General features: G+C 39.9%; 1 protein-coding gene across 3 annotated transcripts; it reads right to left on the minus strand.

The window, feature by feature from the left end:
- Positions 1-193: 193 nt before the first annotated feature.
- On the minus strand, positions 194-15981 carry LOC113162243 (multidrug and toxin extrusion protein 1-like). 3 transcript variants are annotated; one of them, XM_026360280.1, is made up of 16 exons: positions 15676-15981; positions 14684-14785; positions 14496-14564; positions 14235-14383; positions 13300-13342; positions 4748-4792; positions 4536-4633; positions 4244-4341; positions 3604-3785; positions 3417-3525; positions 3066-3141; positions 2541-2610; positions 2317-2449; positions 2133-2227; positions 1951-2014; positions 194-1870 (listed from the first exon to the last, which is right to left on the minus strand). In XM_026360280.1, the coding sequence occupies exons 1-16, from the start codon at positions 15841-15843 to the stop codon at positions 1629-1631; spliced, it is 1743 nt and encodes a 580-aa protein (XP_026216065.1). In that variant the 5' UTR covers positions 15844-15981; the 3' UTR covers positions 194-1628. The 3 variants fall into 3 exon arrangements, with proteins under 3 accessions (XP_026216065.1, XP_026216066.1, XP_026216064.1); XM_026360281.1 differs by lacking the exons at positions 13300-13342; positions 14235-14383; positions 14496-14564; positions 14684-14785; positions 15676-15981 and adding exons at positions 4939-4981; positions 5744-5892; positions 6125-6193; positions 6298-6399; positions 8307-8531; XM_026360279.1 differs by lacking the exons at positions 194-1870; positions 1951-2014; positions 2133-2227; ... (6 more) ...; positions 4536-4633; positions 4748-4792 and adding exons at positions 9058-9663; positions 9803-9860; positions 9964-10058; ... (6 more) ...; positions 12906-13003; positions 13111-13155.
- Positions 15982-16311: the final 330 nt, after the last annotated feature.

Consider the following 16311-nt stretch of genomic DNA (forward strand, 5'->3'; position numbering starts at 1 on the left):
TTGATGGTTTAGTATTTTTTGGGAAAGATTTTCACCCTGTGATCCGCTGTCACCCTGGTTCTGTTTATTTTATCGTTTTCAAACTATGATGCAGTTTTCTGTATCGTATAAGATTCTGTAACGTGTAAGATTCATAATGTGCAACTGTGAACACAAACATGCACAGTCAACACCTTGACATAAATCATGTAAGTATTTATTTATATTGAGAAAACAGCATTGATAACAATATTATTCATCATAGAGACAAATCTCAACACACAGCTAACAAACATCTTTGGTGTAGCTGAATTTAAGTTTATTCCTGTATTTTGGCAGTAAGACTGACAATGAAATATAAAATAAACACTGGTAGATGTCTGCAAGCAAGAACACACCAGCAGCAAGAGTGGATGCACATACTAAACCCCCACGTGACCCAAAAAGAGAAAAACCATACTATTGATCATGTGCACTACACACAGAGCAGAGGTGGAACAATAAGTACATTTCGTGCCATAGTAAATAGATAGTAGAAGTATTTAAATACTTTACTGTAGCATTTCCATTGAATGTTAGTTGCAGTTTTCCTCTATATTACAATCCAGGAAACATTTTACTCCATTACATGTATTTCACAGCATTAGTTATTTTTGCAGTTATTTTTAGAAAATACTATATATTTTTGACATAACTTTCACTTTTTAGAATCTGTCAAACAAGTGAGGCCTAGACCTCTGCAGAACATTGTTTAAAATACACATTTTCTTACAATTGTACTTTTAAATAAAACTTAAGTACAGAGAGACTAAGATACAAAGAGCAACATAGCCTTAAATGTCACCTAGACTAAAGGTTTAGACCTTATAACAATTAACCTTTTATGACCAAATGGTCCAGAGCTCATATAGTCTGACAACGACTCTCAGCTGCCCCCCTTCTGTCAGCATTTGTATGCGCTCCAACTAAAAAAACCCTTCAAGCGGATACAAATGTAATTACATCCAATTCGTTACTCTAAAATCCAAACGATTGGCAATGCCCTTTTCAGGGTTCGTTTCTGAACTAGGGACCTGCCACGCTCTACAGACTTAAACACATACAGTACTTTACTCTTGCTGCTTTCTATGGTGAGGTGGGCATAATGTTTGAATGCTGAAGTAAACATGGCATGTGTGAACTGGTTCATGAAAGGTGCAAAAAAAAAAAAAAAAAAACTAAAATAATGTGAAACGTGAAATACGACATCAGCTTTTGTCATAGACAGAGACGCCCGCCTCAGTGTACTCACACATTCACTATAAACAGTACAAATAAAGAATGCAGGCTCCCCTCCCCTCTTGAGTCCAGAAGTGCATGTTTTAATCATTTATCTTTCTGCACTGGTTTGGTCTGCTCTCTCCACACAAATATCTGGGTCTCTTTGGCTTGCTACTTGTTGACGACTTATCTAATACACCTCTGTCACTGAGCAGCTACGCTAAAGGCTGCAAAAAGCTGCAAATGCATGTTGATTCTCAGTGGGATCAACAGTACAGATAAACTTATCCCATTTATACTACAAGGCAACTGTGTATAAATATAAAACCAAAAGCAACGTTAAATAATTAAACTTTACAACCACTGCCTGGTTTGTGCCACTGGACGACTCATTTCTGCAGCCTGATGAAGAAGTCACTGAGCAAGATTCCAGCGACAAGGATGACAACCATGACCAGGAAAGTCAGACCACGTCGCAAAACCAGCTGTGTTACTGAAAGAACATCTCCCACTGTCGTGGTCGTAGATTTATTCATGGCAGGAAGATGCACCTCCAGCTCTGTGTGATCCTCCCCAGTGTTTTCACTTTTGGATGCAGTAGTGCCGTCCTGGCCCTGGTTCTGATTTGAGTCTAGAGGTTTGAGGGAGAACCTTTAGTGTTAACAAATAGTGCAACACAAGGGATGTTCTAATCAGCGTGTTGGTGCTTACCCATATTTTCCATGCCCACCATCTCGTTTTCATCTTTTATCTTCACTCCTGCTCTCACAAGAGCCTGATTACAGACGTGAGGACAGTTGTTAATACAATGTTTTAACTTCAAATTCATTTCAAGACAAATTGTAAAATGACCAACAAGTAACATTGTGACTGCTCAAGGGGATGGTGTGCACCTCTTCTGCCGCCTTTTTCCAATCGAGCTTCCACAAATATGTGACGAAGAAAACCGACTGCATTAGCACACAAATGGAAAGTCCAGTCCACAGTCCTATCACAGAGATGAAAGAAGACATTTAGTGGACTAACAGTTTCCTGAATGGTAGCTAACAGGCAGTACCAGTATTAGTCTCTCCTTACCTACAATACCCATGTTCAATGCAAACATGAGGGACACACCGATAGGAAAGCCAATGAAGTAGTATCCCACCAAGTTACACAGAGCACCGATCAACTGTTTCCCTGCTCCTCTGAGGACACCCCCAGTTACGCCCTGTTGACACCAAGCACATCTGATCAAAACTCTATGTTTCTCAGCATCTCGTCCGAAATGCGCAAAACATGTCGGTGAAATAGTTTCTCACCGCGATGCCGTCGGCAACATGCATGAAGCCAAATATAAACATGACGTCAGCAACCCTGTCCAAGATCTCTCTAAAAGACAACCAGACAGAGAGTACAACACATTTCTACTTGTTCAAATATTTCAACTCACCGATACATGCAAATATAATAAGACACTTTTTATCGTACGTCACAATTTAAAAAGAAACATACTGTATATTAACAGTACTTCAGTGACCGTCCCACACAAATTGACAGGATAATTGTTTGTGTTTATTAAAAGTGCAGTATTTCAGACTGAACGTTACATGTCCAATTAAACTAGGAAAGCCTAGGCAGACTTTAAAATGTAACCAACTGGCCAACAGATTGGAAACTTGGTTTCAGATGGATGAATAACTGTCTTAGCAGTGTTGGTTTTGGCATCAAGGAGTTTGTGAGTGACCAGGAAGAGGATGAACGTAGTCAATATAAAACTGGAGAGCAATTTGAAACTGAGCGTGCTGTGTAAAAACATTCAAATATTACTGTGAGACTTTACTCACTGCTCTTTGGTGAAAATGTATCCAATGACTTTTCTAGCCGAGCTGAAACTAGCTCCGACAATGCATGAAATTATGACTGCAACAAGTGAAAGAAACAAAAGGTAGAACAGGTTAATAACAAATAGTAACAAAAGTTAAAACACACACACACACACACACACACACACACACACACACACACACACACACACACACACACACACACACACACACACACACACTAACTAGGGTCAGAGTGCTTTTTGATCAATTAAAGCTGCAATATGTGAAATAATGAATGACATTTCAGAAAATCACATACAAAAGACATCCTGTGAAACTTGCATTAGCAGTGTGTGCGTTGGCTCTTACAGGCACAGATGATGGGCACTTTGCACGAAAGCTTAGCCTGTTCTACGTTTCCTGCACCCAGAGCGTTCCCAACTCGTACACTGGCAGCAGCAGAGATTCCTAGTGGGAACTGTGGAAAAAATAGATAAGTAATAACCAAGAGTGCATTAAGTTACTTTTCCTTAACTGTAATTACAATCATAATTACCATGTAAGCTACAACGGCCAACTGATACACTATAGACTGAGCTCCCAGCTCAGCTTCACTAATCACACCAGCCAGAACTCCTCCCACTTCAAACATCCACCACTCCAGGCAAAGCATGAGCATGCTGGGAATGGCCAACTGGACAAAGGGTCCCCACTCCTGCAGACAGTCGAGTGACCAGCCTGTGGGTCAGAGGTCCACATGTTAGGCACGTGTAGCCTTTAATGTAGCAATGTTAGTTCAGTGCTGGTGAGATCTATGTGTGACAGACTTCATATTTAGAATTATTGAAATACGGCAGGTTTTAGAAATTATGAAACAGGTTCAAGCTTGTGCTAAAAGTCAACACGCTGAGTAAAGTTCCCCAAGGGGATCAATAAAGTTATTATATCATTATTATTAAAGACATAAAAAGACCGGAGCTGCTGGAAATTATTGCTAATGTTGTGTAATGGCCAACTGAAAAATGATGGGACTTTAACACTTTAACACTGCATTATACAGTTACAGTGTTACTAAATCTGTCAAATATTACACACAGCAACATTTATAATGGACAACTACTGTTGGATGAAATGACTGGACAGAATCAAAAAATGAAAACTGTAGAAATAATAAAAAAAAAAAAACAGGCTCTTACCTCCCCATGTGGCCTTGTGCAGACCCCTCCAGCAGATGTAAATGTATAAGACCACAGCCAGCACATACTGAGAGATGACGTTGGCTGCTGCTGATCCACTTAGAAAGAAATATACATTTAGAGACCAGAAGATGATTATTGAAATTCTCCATACTTTACAATAATAGTGTGTAGAGTGATATGATGCACTAAGACTAAGTGACAGCTCAGACTAAATGTATACATGTGTCATCTCGCTGATTTGACTGACCACCATTACAATTCAAAATAGTAGTGAGGTAGTAAAACTTACGCTACGCCCAAATCCAGGGGAAAGAGGAAGACGTAGTTGATGACTGCATTGAGGACATTTCCAATCGCCCCTGTTATAACCTGAGGCCATATAATGCCCTGGAAACCGCAGCACAACCTTGGCTCAGCATTCATTTGTGTTTAACCTGTTACTAACTTTCTTATCATTAGCCTTGTGTCTAGAAAGTTTGAGAAGGTGAAATAAAGTGTTACCTGATTTTGAAGATACCGCCCTTGCAGCTGGTACATAAAAGTGGCCTGCAGGAGGAGAGAGGGTGAGGGTACGAGATAACTTGTTCATACTGTCGGTCATCATCAGTTTCCAAATAAAATACCTTATGTTAATGCATCCAAGTGTCTGAAAAGCTCTGTACCTACTGAATACATCGCTACAATTGACTCACCGGCAAGGCGGGCATGAAGATCTTCACGTACAGCTGGGAGAGACTTCATGGGGAAAGACAAAATAGAACAGTGTCTGCATATCACATTGTGGCACTGAGACATATGATTTTACATGTAAAATTGAAGTGTATGAGTCATTGGTATTTGAGATTTCTCAATAAAACTGACCAACATTGCCAAGGTTTATTGTCACCAACAGTACCTGCATAAAAACAGGTCTGAGATTTTGATGGTATTTGTCCATAAAGTAATATTGAGCAGTTTGATTCCTGGGCAACAAAAGCACTTTGGTTAAGTTTAGAGAAAGACTGTGGTTTGGTTCATAAATATATTGTTGTGAAGTGACTTTTCATTCACACTAATTGTCAACATACCCTCATTGTGTTAGGGCTAGGGTTAAAAGATCATCTGGTTGCAATAACAATCTGTACCCTACAAAAACATACCTGCATTTGCAGTTTAGTTGTGTAAAAATGTATGGGTTGAGCACTTAAGAGAAAAATAAGTAGATATTTGCCTCAACAGTTGATGGAGACCAAACCAGAGCTAAAAGCAGAATGAACCTTACACTCAGGTGAAGTGAAATACAACTCTATGTTGATGATACTGTTGCTGTGTATCTTCTGGAGTTGTAGACTAACAGTATGAAATGGTGTACTGGTGTAATGCTTACAGCTTGTTTCTACTGAGCCCATGTGGTTGGAAAAACTAAAACAGAGTTAATGCAGGTTTGATGTAGAGCTGCTTGCAAAAATTAAAATTCACTTATGCTACAGGTCTGTTTTTTGGGGGAAAAAGACTGACCTGGCGACCTCTGGGCTCTGTTTGACAGCAAGCAGCAGAGGTTCAGTGTTGATCAGGACGGCCCAGCAGGGGAAACAGGCCAGCAGCAGAATGAGAATCCCCCTCTGGAGAATCACACCAACGCGCTTCAAGTTACCGCTCCCATATGTCTGCATGAAACAAGTGGACAGAAACTTAAATAAGCAGAGCTGGAGAACACCAAATCCCACCAGTATCCAAGAGTGTGACTGGACAAAGAAAACTAACTTGATACATAAGCTCATTGTTGAGTCGCTGATTTGTCGGAGAACCCAGGACAGCCTGGGAAGCCAAGCTGTTGTGCTTGTGTTTGTCTTGGTTAGATAAACACATGAAAAGAACAGCCTCCGGTGAGGAACCTACCTGAGATATGAGGGTATCACAAGTTAAAGACAATCCAGTGCCAATGGAAACACCAGTCACGTTCACAATCTGAAATGAGACAACACCTCTCATAATTCAGAGAAAAGCATACACACTGAGCAACAGGTCAAACCTAAGGACTATACTAATTTTTATATTTAATGTGCCCTCACTGCAATTGCCAAGGATACTCCTGCAAGTTCCGTTTTTCCCATGTGACCACAGAACACCATGCTGACAAAGCTGATCATAAAGACCATGGCCTGGGAAATGACCTGGACACCAAACACAATACAGTTAATTTAATAATAATAATAATAATTTCACACAAATTCCACACAGTATTTATACAAATACAAATCTTATAAACAGGAAGAACTGTAGAATAGTGAAGACTCTCAGGAACATTGTGTGTTCTTGGGGTAGAAAGCGTCTTTACGGGTGATTTTACAATCAATGTGTAACAATGAGGCTCGTTTTGTAGGTAACCAGCTCATCACCTCTGATTCTAATTGACAACAAAGTAGGCCCATAGTTTCACTGTAGTAGCGTAGGTGGTAGTAGTAGTAGGTGGTAGTAGTAGTAGTAGTAGTAGTAGTAGGTGGTAGTAGTAGTAGTAGTAGTAGTAGTAGTAGGTGGTAGTAGTAGTATGTGGTAGTAGTAGTATGTGGTAGTAGTAGTAGTAGTAGGTAGTAGATAGTAGTAGGTGTAGTAGTAGTAGTAGGTGGTATTAGTAGTAGGTATAGTAGTAGTCGTCGGTGGTAGTAGTAGTAGTAGTCGTAGTCGTAGTCGTCGGTCGTAGTAGTAGTAGGTGGTAGTAGTAGTAGTAGTAGTAGGTGGTAGTAGTAGTAGTAGTAGGTGGTAGTAGTAGTAGTAGTAGTAGGTGGTAGTAGTAGTAGTAGTAGTAGTAGTAGGTGGTAGTAGTAGTAGTAGGTGGTAGTAGTAGTAGTAGTAGGTGGTCTCTATTGCAGAAATAACGCAAACATACAGCATAATTCTCTATATAATATTATATAGTGTTAGATGCCGACTCTAATTTCTTTGGTATTTCTGTTGTAATTCTTTTCTTCTTCACAGCCCAGACCTAAATCCAACAGAGATGCTGTGGAGTGACCTCAAGAGACCTGTTAACACACGTCCTAACAATTAGTCTGAGCTGAACTTGAAAAGCGTGCTTGATGTTACTGCTGCTAAAGGCGGATTGACAAGTTTTAAACCATTTAAACCAGTTTAACCAGTTATTAAAGCACTGTTGCCATTATTTTTTTATTACATACATTTTACTATAGCAAAACAGCCCCAAACCATGATGCTCCTTCCACCATAGTTCACAGTAGGATGATGTTTTCATATTAGTTCATACCACATATGCATGACTTTTGCCAAAGTCACTTTGACTCTGCAGTGCAGCAGATTTTGTGGACTGAACTGGCTCAGCTATTTCCAGCACCACATATGGTGTAAAAAGGCTGAGCTGAAGTAGTTCTGCAGGGAATAAAATCCCCAAATTCCTCCAAAACGTTTTGCATGTCTACCGGAAGCATTTGCTTAAGGCTATTGCTGAGAGGTGGTTCAACCAGTTAATAAAACAATATTTACTTACTTTTCAACTATTACTTTGTAAGACACTGACTGTGTTTTATCACCTAAATATATAAAATATCGTGTTTGTTGATGTTTGTGACTTCAGTGAAGATCACATCACATTTCACATCTGAAGAAATCCAGAAAACTTCAAACAGTGCCATTCCTTTTTTCCCACAGTAAATTTGAAGTCCCTTAGATAAAGGAGCCATGAAGTCCAGCTGAAACGCTCGGTCATGTCCCTCAAGAGAGGTGAAATAAATCAAAAGTGAATCGAATATATGTACTAATAATTATAATACTAATAATAGGAATATTATAGAAAAAATGTTTTTCTTAATTGATCACCTTCTAAAAAACGTGGTTGTTCTGAATCATTGATGTGCATCAGTGATCCCAAAGCAGTAAATATTTACAGTGGTAAAAACAGAGAATACCTACTCTTTCTGTCTTTCTAAATAAACCAAACAAACAAACAAACAAACCAAACACACACAGGGGAGGAAACCATTCCAAATGTAAACGTTTCATTCCACAGTGTGACCTGGCACTGATTTCGTGGTGTGCCCCACAGGATCCGCCAGTGTCGGGGTCTTACCACATGGTCCGGCTAGTTTGAAGAGATGCAGCAGCTCGCTCCGGTACGCGGGTGGGACCAGGTTCTTCAGGGAGGAGCCCTGTCCTCGTCCGGAACCCTGATCCGACGAAGCCGCTTTCAGATCTTCTTTCAGTCCATCAAAGTATTTAATATAGTTTTTATCTGAATTCTCCATGATGAGTCAGAGCGTGGGTCTGTCAGTCCCAGCTTCTCCTGCTGCATGTTGACAACATGTGTCTCACGAGGGGCTTTAAACTTGGGCACCACGTGACGTAAGCGGAGGAGCGTCCTCGCGGCCAGGCCCCGCGTGCCGCTTTTTAGGGGCGTCACTGCCATTGGTTCAACCTGGTGTTGCATTCAGGTGCTCGGTTTGAGGTGAGGACATAGTAGTGAGAGCTCCCATACTCAAGCATTTCAACTGGGCAAGAACCCAGAGCCCCGACTCTCTACCTCAGCCCTGTTCTGCTTATAGTGTCAATGTTATCTTTGCTGCAGAAAAAAACAGAACAGTTTATTTCCAGTAGATTCGTGTATTAATCTATTAAGTGCACTTGAAAGCACACAGGTATGTCACAGTTCTCTGTGTAGTGGTTTGGAGGTTCATGAGCTCTTACTAACAAATAGGCTTCTTCTGACTTACACTTTCTAATATATAATATATTTGTATGACATATTTAATATGTTAAAACACAATAATGGACAATAAATACAGTAGTCAACATAGAAGGCAAAAGAAATTAAAGACCTTTTATTGTTTACATATAAAAATGTTTTTCAAACATAACATTCATATGTTGTTTTCTTTATTTGCTTTGGGGTATGATAAAAAGGTTTCCCAGCTCATCTGGAAGTTTGTTCCATTATGTGCAGCCCAGTAACTATTTACAAACCTGTGGCTTTAAAATCTAGAAAAATGACATTAAATGGAAACTCTACTTACACGTAAGTGTGCTTGCAGGTCTTGGGGAGTACTATTGCGTACAGTATACACTGATCAGTCTATAAAAAGGTGAATAAAGCCCAATGTGTCTCCACAAGCACTTGTCCAATGAAGTGACGTCACATAATAGTGCAAAAAGTGTAGAGCTAGAAAGAAAGTGACTCATCAGTCATTTGAACAATTTCACTAGCCGGTTGCTGCAGATGATTCCAGAGAAAAGGATAACAGCCATGATTAGCAACGCTATGCCACGCCGTAAAACCAGCTGCTTTACTGACAGAACATCTCCCACTGTGGTGGTAGTGATTACTTCAGTGTTTGAACCCAACGCATCTAGATCGCTGTCACTTTGCTCAGAACTCACAGAGCTGGACACAGCCACAAGCATCTGGACCAGGGCCTGGTTATCATTTGACGCTAGAGGTTTGAAGCAGAGATTGAGAAGGCAGGTTTATCATTAACAGTAAAAGGTCAGAAGAGACTATCATCTCAGCAGAAATGCACTATGTAATTAATGTACCCAAGGAACAGAAAGCAAGCAGGTGTTCTTACTCACCAGGGTGTTTCAACGTGACCCTCTCTTTTGTGATCTGGACTCCTGCCCTCACAAGAGCCTGATTGGAGGTAACAGGGACAGTCACTCATAACTTTCACATACGTTTCAAGACAAAGTCGGCACCTGGAGTTCAGTTTCATGTAACTGATGTGGTCACGCACCTCTTCAGCAGCCTTTGTCCAATCAAGTTTGCACAAGAATGCGATGAAAAAAATCGCCTGCAGTGATACACAAATGATGAGGCCTGTCCACAGTCCTATTACAGAAATAAGGAAAAAGACTTATAATGGATGGATGTTAGGTGACATGAAGCAGGCACGAGACACACCGATGCACCTCAGATGGGTCTTACCTACAATGCCCATGTTTGCTGCAAACATCAGGGACACACCGATGGGGAAACCAATGAGGTAGAATCCCACCAAATTACACAGAGCACCAACAAACTGCTTTCCTGCTCCTCTGAGGACACCTGCAGCAACACCCTGTGGACATTTGGTCAAATCACGCTCTGGGGATTTCAATTGGTCTAAAAATGCGCGACTGCATGCATTGAAGTTTTAATTGGGAAGTGCTTCTCACTGCTGTGGCATCACCAACATGCATGAACCCGAATATGAGCATGACGTCGGCAACCCTCTTGAGAATGTCTCTAAGAAGAGATGCAGATATAGATTTTAGTGAGATACAAACTGTGTTCACACTTCTTTTGTGACATACCTGTATAACGGGACAATTGATGATAAATACAACCCAGTTTGTAAAACTCTGAGCAGCAATAATATACTGTTGTTGAATGATTTTGCAGACCACTGGATTCACTCTGGTAATAGAAATGAAATGGGTGTATTTGCCAGGCTGCGGCAACATGGAGGAAGCTTCACTGTGTTCATTCAGCATCACTACTAATGAATCAAGAAACCTGTTAAACATAACTGAGACTCGTTAAACAACCACAGGCCAGTGTTAGTGAACCAGCACAAACTTGATTAATCTCCAACAGCCTGAATGGAATTACGTAACCAAGCTGGTATGGCACATGGACAACAACTACATATATATATACAAAGGTCAAGGTGTGAGAGTTAGTGATTCAAATTGTATACTCACTGATCTGAGGTGAAAATGTATCCAATTACATTTCTGGTGATGCTAAGAGTAGCTCCAACAAAACATGCAACTACGACTGTGTTGGATGAAAGAAAGACAGACAGAAAGAAAAAGTGCTGATTCTGTTAATAGAGTTGAACAGTGCATGCAGAACAGTGTGCTCATTTAAACCACCACAGAAGCCATCAGCACAAAAAACAGGAGAGCAACCATTATAATATATATATATATATATATATAAATCATATATTTAATTTATAAGAATATTCCATGATTCAACGTTTTGTCACGCACTACCATGTATCATATTTACCATTGAATGTTTAATGTTTGTATGAATGTAACAAGTGTCATGTAAGATATTGTACATGTACTGAATACACTGGTTCTTACATGCACAAATGATGGGGACTTTGCAAGACAGCTTGGCTTGCTTTGGGTTTCCTGCCCCGAGAGCATTCCCAACCCGTACACTGGCAGCAACAGAGAATCCCATTGGGAACTTTGGAAGAAAATGACATAAGAATTAGACATGAAATTTGTTATTTTAGATCTTGAAAGAATTCATTTGACATTTTGAGAACTATGTTTATTTGCTTTCTTGACAAGCGTTAGATGAGAAGAATGACACTGCTAACATGTCTGTTTGACATACACTATAGGAAGTTAGAGCCAGCAGTCAACAAGAATCTACAAATCTCACTGAAATAGACTCTAGTTATTTTTCTGAGTCAACCACCAACACACTGTTAGCCTGCCTAACTACTATGCAGAAAAAATGGAATTACCATGTAAGCAGTGATGCAAAGCTGGTACACTATGGACTGAGCTCCCAGTTCAACCTCATTTATCAGTCCTGCCAGCAATCCTCCTATTTCGAATATCCACCATGACAGACAAAGCATGAGCATGCTGGGAATGGCCAGTTTGACAAACAGACCCCACTCCTGCAGACAGTCCAGCGACCAACCTGTGGGCCAAAGGTTTGTAGTTGTGTAACTGCAATAAAATATTTAGCACAAATTACAGCAAGAGACTGAATAGAATAAAACAGTTGCTGCAGTATGAACTTAGTCATGTTGAGCTCAACATCGGGAAGAGAACTGACCTGCCCATGTGGCCTTGTGCAAACCCCTCCAGAAGATATAAACGTTTAAGATCAAAACCAGCAAATACTGTGAGACTGCATTGGCTGCTGCAGATCCACTTTAACAGTACCAAGGAAGAGAAGAGAAACCACACATCAGTTGAGAGTTGTCTAAATGGCTGTTTTCACTGTAAAACTCAACATAACATAACATCAAGGCTTATCATAACTAAGATAAATTTTTATCTTAAGTAATTCAGATTATTAAGATTATTATTTAGCCAAAAATAGCACTGTTGCTGTACTCAGCATCAAGCAAACATAAGCTTAGCAAAATACTAATATTAGATATGAAGTATTTAGCATTTTAAATGTCAACATGTGTTTAGTTTTCAGTTCAGTTATGTGAGCATTAGAAGATGAGCAGAATGGATTTTGATTGATAGATAAATCAAATTAGGTTAACTGGGTCAAAGGTTGGAGTGTTTAGTGATTTTATATGCGGGTGTTTATCTTAGCAGCATGCTATGATAAACACCATAGCAGGTAAGCTGAGGCTAAACAGAATCATTCAGTATTATGCTGTCACTCCCGGAACAGCTGTGTGCGAGGGATTATGTTTTTGGGTCTACATCCATGTCCTCTTCTCATCAAAATTTGCAAAAAACATCCACTTGGACTTAGATTAGATTCTGGTGGACAAATGTCAAAGGTCAAGGTCACTGTGACCTCACAAGTGTCCCATGTTGTAAATGCTATATCTCAGGAATGTCTAGAGGGAATGTTATTACAATGTTCACTCATGAATGAACTGATTAAGAACATATATCTGGACAGCAGTCCACATTTTAGTGGACTTTAGTGCAATAACAATTATTCTTCATAATAAAAATATGTACAACTTACGCAACACCCCAATCCAAAACATAAACGAATATGTAGTTGATCATTGCATTAAGGACATTTCCAACCACACCAGTTATAACCTGAGGCCACATAACTCCCTGTAAACCACAGCACAGGTTCATGTCAGTTTTAACTTAGATCTTTATAATTATGGCTTAGTCCTTATTAAATTTAACATTAGTAGCCTTATGTTAAGAGACTCTACTTGATTTTGAAGATACTTCCCTTCTAGCTGGTACATAAAAGTGGCCTGAAGAAGAAAAACAGACACCAGTTATAAAAAAAACAGACATAAATAAATCAGGAATCAAAAGAGGGTTTCCCATTTGGTTATTTCATTTAGGCTGAACAGATGACTTAGTATGGGAAGAAAAACAAAATGGATCATACTCACTGGCAGAGCAGGCATGAAGATCTTCACATACAACTGGGAAAGACTGGGGAGAATAAAGACAAAACAGGTACGTACAGTGACAGGAAAAACTCTGAAGTAGAAGAAGTAATTTGTTTCTGCACTCATTTGTCATAAAATGTGTCAAAAGTATTAACAAATATAAAATTACCTAAAATAATAACAACAACAAAAAAAAATCTGACCTTTTATGTCATCTTTGCTAACAACCATAAAAACCTTGTAGTGCTAGTGGAAAAAGTATGTGAAATAATTCAATTCAATTTATTTTTATAGCGCTTTTTACAATTGACATTGTCGCAAAGCAGCGTTACAAGTTTACATGAACAGTGTATGTGTATGAATCATAATAATCAGATTGTCCCTGATGAGCAACCCGAGGGCGACGGTGGCAAGAAAAACTCCCTGAAAAGGCAACAGGAAGAAACCTTGAGAGGAACCAGACTCAACAATGACCTAAAAAAAGCTAACTGGAGTCATGTGCTAAAATACCTGGAGTCTACACATTAAAGTAATTTGATGTGACCCTGGTTTGAATCAGGTCCACAGGGTGCGTTTCTGTGTGGACTTTGCATGTTCTCCCTGTGCCTGTGTGTTCCCTCTGGGTACTCAAGCTTTCTCTAACCTCTAAGTTAGGTTAATTGGTGACTCTAACTTGCCCATAGCTGTGACTGTGAGTGTGAAAGGTTGTCTGTCTCTGTATGTCTCTGGATTGCTGTGGCACTACAAGTTGAGTCATGTCTTTTCTACTATTCATCGCTTATTTATGAAAATAATGGCTCACAATGATAAAACAAAAGATATAACAAGTCATAGGGACAGAGTGAAGCTAACTCCATCATCTATATAGTTTTGTTGTACTTGTACAATGACAAATAAAGTTCTATTCTACTCCACTCTGCTCCACCAAGACTGACCTGGCGACCTCTGGGCTCTGTTTGACAGCAAGCAGCAGAGGTTCAGTGTTGATCAGGACGGCCCAGCAGGGGAAACAGGCCAGCAGCAGAATGAGAATCCCCCTCTGGAGAATCACGCCAACGCGCTTCAAGTTACCGCTCCCATACGTCTGCATGAATCAGGTAGACAGATGAACATGTGGAGTTAGAAACCCCATCTCTGAGCAGGGGGAAAGACGAGGCCAAAACAACAAACCTGTAACAAAAGCTCTAAGACGCTACCTGAGATATGAGGGTGTCAAAAGCTGTTGACAAACCAGTGCCAATAGAAACGCCGCTGATGTTAACTACCTGTAAATGAAAAAGAAAAATGATTTTTGATCAATAAGAAAAATAAAATCCATGCAAAGCTTATGCAAGTACAACAACAGGGCAGATATAGCATGAGCAGAGATAGCATGTCCTCTCACCGCAGCAGCTAAAGATACTCCTGCAAGTTCTGTTTTTCCCAAGTGACCACAGAACACAATGCTGACGATACTAATCATGAAGACCATCAACTGGGAAATGACCTGGAAAACAAGCACGATAATCTCCAGACATTAAGAAAACGTGAAGCCTGTTAGTTCTTCAACAATATTTGAAACACAATTAAACACAATAACTGTTCAAACCACCACGCGTAAAATCCTACAAGAAAAAGCTTTGAGCTGTAACCTAAGAGCTACTAAACTAACACTTCCCCTTTGTTTCAAATAAACAGAGGAAATGGTTTCAGATATTTTTACTACCTTCACTGCTTTATGCAGTAGAGTATGTACAAGTACTACCACTTCATAATTTAAAAACTACAGCCTCGGCAAAATCAGTTCAGTACTGGAGTGTCCGAAGTTTCACTTTCACTTTATACAACCTTTAGTTAAGTACAATTTTAAGGTACTTCTACTTAACTTGAGAACATTACTTACTTCTGACTTACTTCCAAGACAAATATCACAGTTTTACTTCATTATTTCTTTTTGATAAGCATAGTTACTTTTTTTTTTTTTTTTTTTAAACCAGTGTTATGAGCCGTAACTTTACTTATTAAACATGAACAATGTGATTTTACTCACAAGCTGCTCAACACTGTGTAAAGTACTTCAAATCCTAATTATTACATTGATCAGAAGAACAGCATAGACTCAATCATTACCATCTGCAATATTAAAGTGGTGAACACATCAATAAATACATCAATGCTTATAATCCAATGATTTTATTGTAAATGTTTTGATGTGAAATGGGTCTTTCTGCATAAGTATACTTTTATTTCCTACTATTAACTGGTATATGTTTACTTATGTATATGTTTGTACTGTAACTTGGGAATGCAGTCGTTTTACTTATAGCTGAACATTACTCAGTGAGTAAAGTAAAGATACTTGTTGCACCACCACCCAGCCCTGTACAGCATCCTCACCACTGGTCCCGCCAGCTTGAACAGCTGCACCATCTCAGTCCGGTACTGAGGAGCGAGGAAGCTCCCGACACGCTTCAGGCAGGAGCCGCAGCTTCCGTCGGGTCCCCGGACGGAAGGAGCCGCTGCGTCCAGCCCCTCGGTATACAGTGCTGCTGGAGAACCGTCCATAGCCGGAAAAACTCTTCATGTGACCTGATCAACCTGAGCCCTCCAGCAGGATGTAGTCCAGTTCTCCACTCTCCACTGGGAGCTGTGGGACAGGTAGAGACACAGCGCGGGGCTCCGTCGCTGCCGTGTCTCCACTGCCGGTGGCTGCTCACGGACAATATCGCGAGATTTGCAGCGGCTTCTCAGCCACTACCTCTTTTATTTTCCTTTTTTCTTCATGGACTTTCTTTAGTCTCATTTCACACACAGAGTAAAACATTCCCAGTAGTGGAGAGAACATTTTAGCTACTCACCCACTGTAAGCTACTTGAGACCTTCTTTAAATCTATACTGGAGTTCCAAGCAGAACCACACAGGCACAGTACTTTTAGTTTTACATTACAGAAAGAAATGTGTGTGAGGCTCCACATTAGGATACGCTTTAATCCAACCACTAATAACAGTGAAAGGTATCATTATGTACTGCAC

Source organism: Anabas testudineus, chromosome 1, assembly GCF_900324465.2.
Source record: "Anabas testudineus chromosome 1, fAnaTes1.2, whole genome shotgun sequence".
NCBI lineage: Eukaryota > Metazoa > Chordata > Actinopteri > Anabantiformes > Anabantidae > Anabas > Anabas testudineus.

Bases quoted from the DNA above. Each gene is read 5' to 3' on its own strand.
- LOC113162243 (XM_026360280.1), bottom strand. From the start codon at position 15,843: ATGGACGGTTCTCCAGCAGCACTGTATACCGAGGGGCTGGACGCAGCG. The intron at 13,343-14,234 runs GTCAGTCTTGGT...TATTCTCCCCAG, and splicing joins CAGAGCCCAGAGGTCGCCAG to TCTTTCCCAGTTGTATGTGA. The intron at 2,450-2,540 runs GTGAGAAACTAT...TGGTGTCAACAG, and splicing joins ATGTTGCCGACGGCATCGCG to GGCGTAACTGGGGGTGTCCT.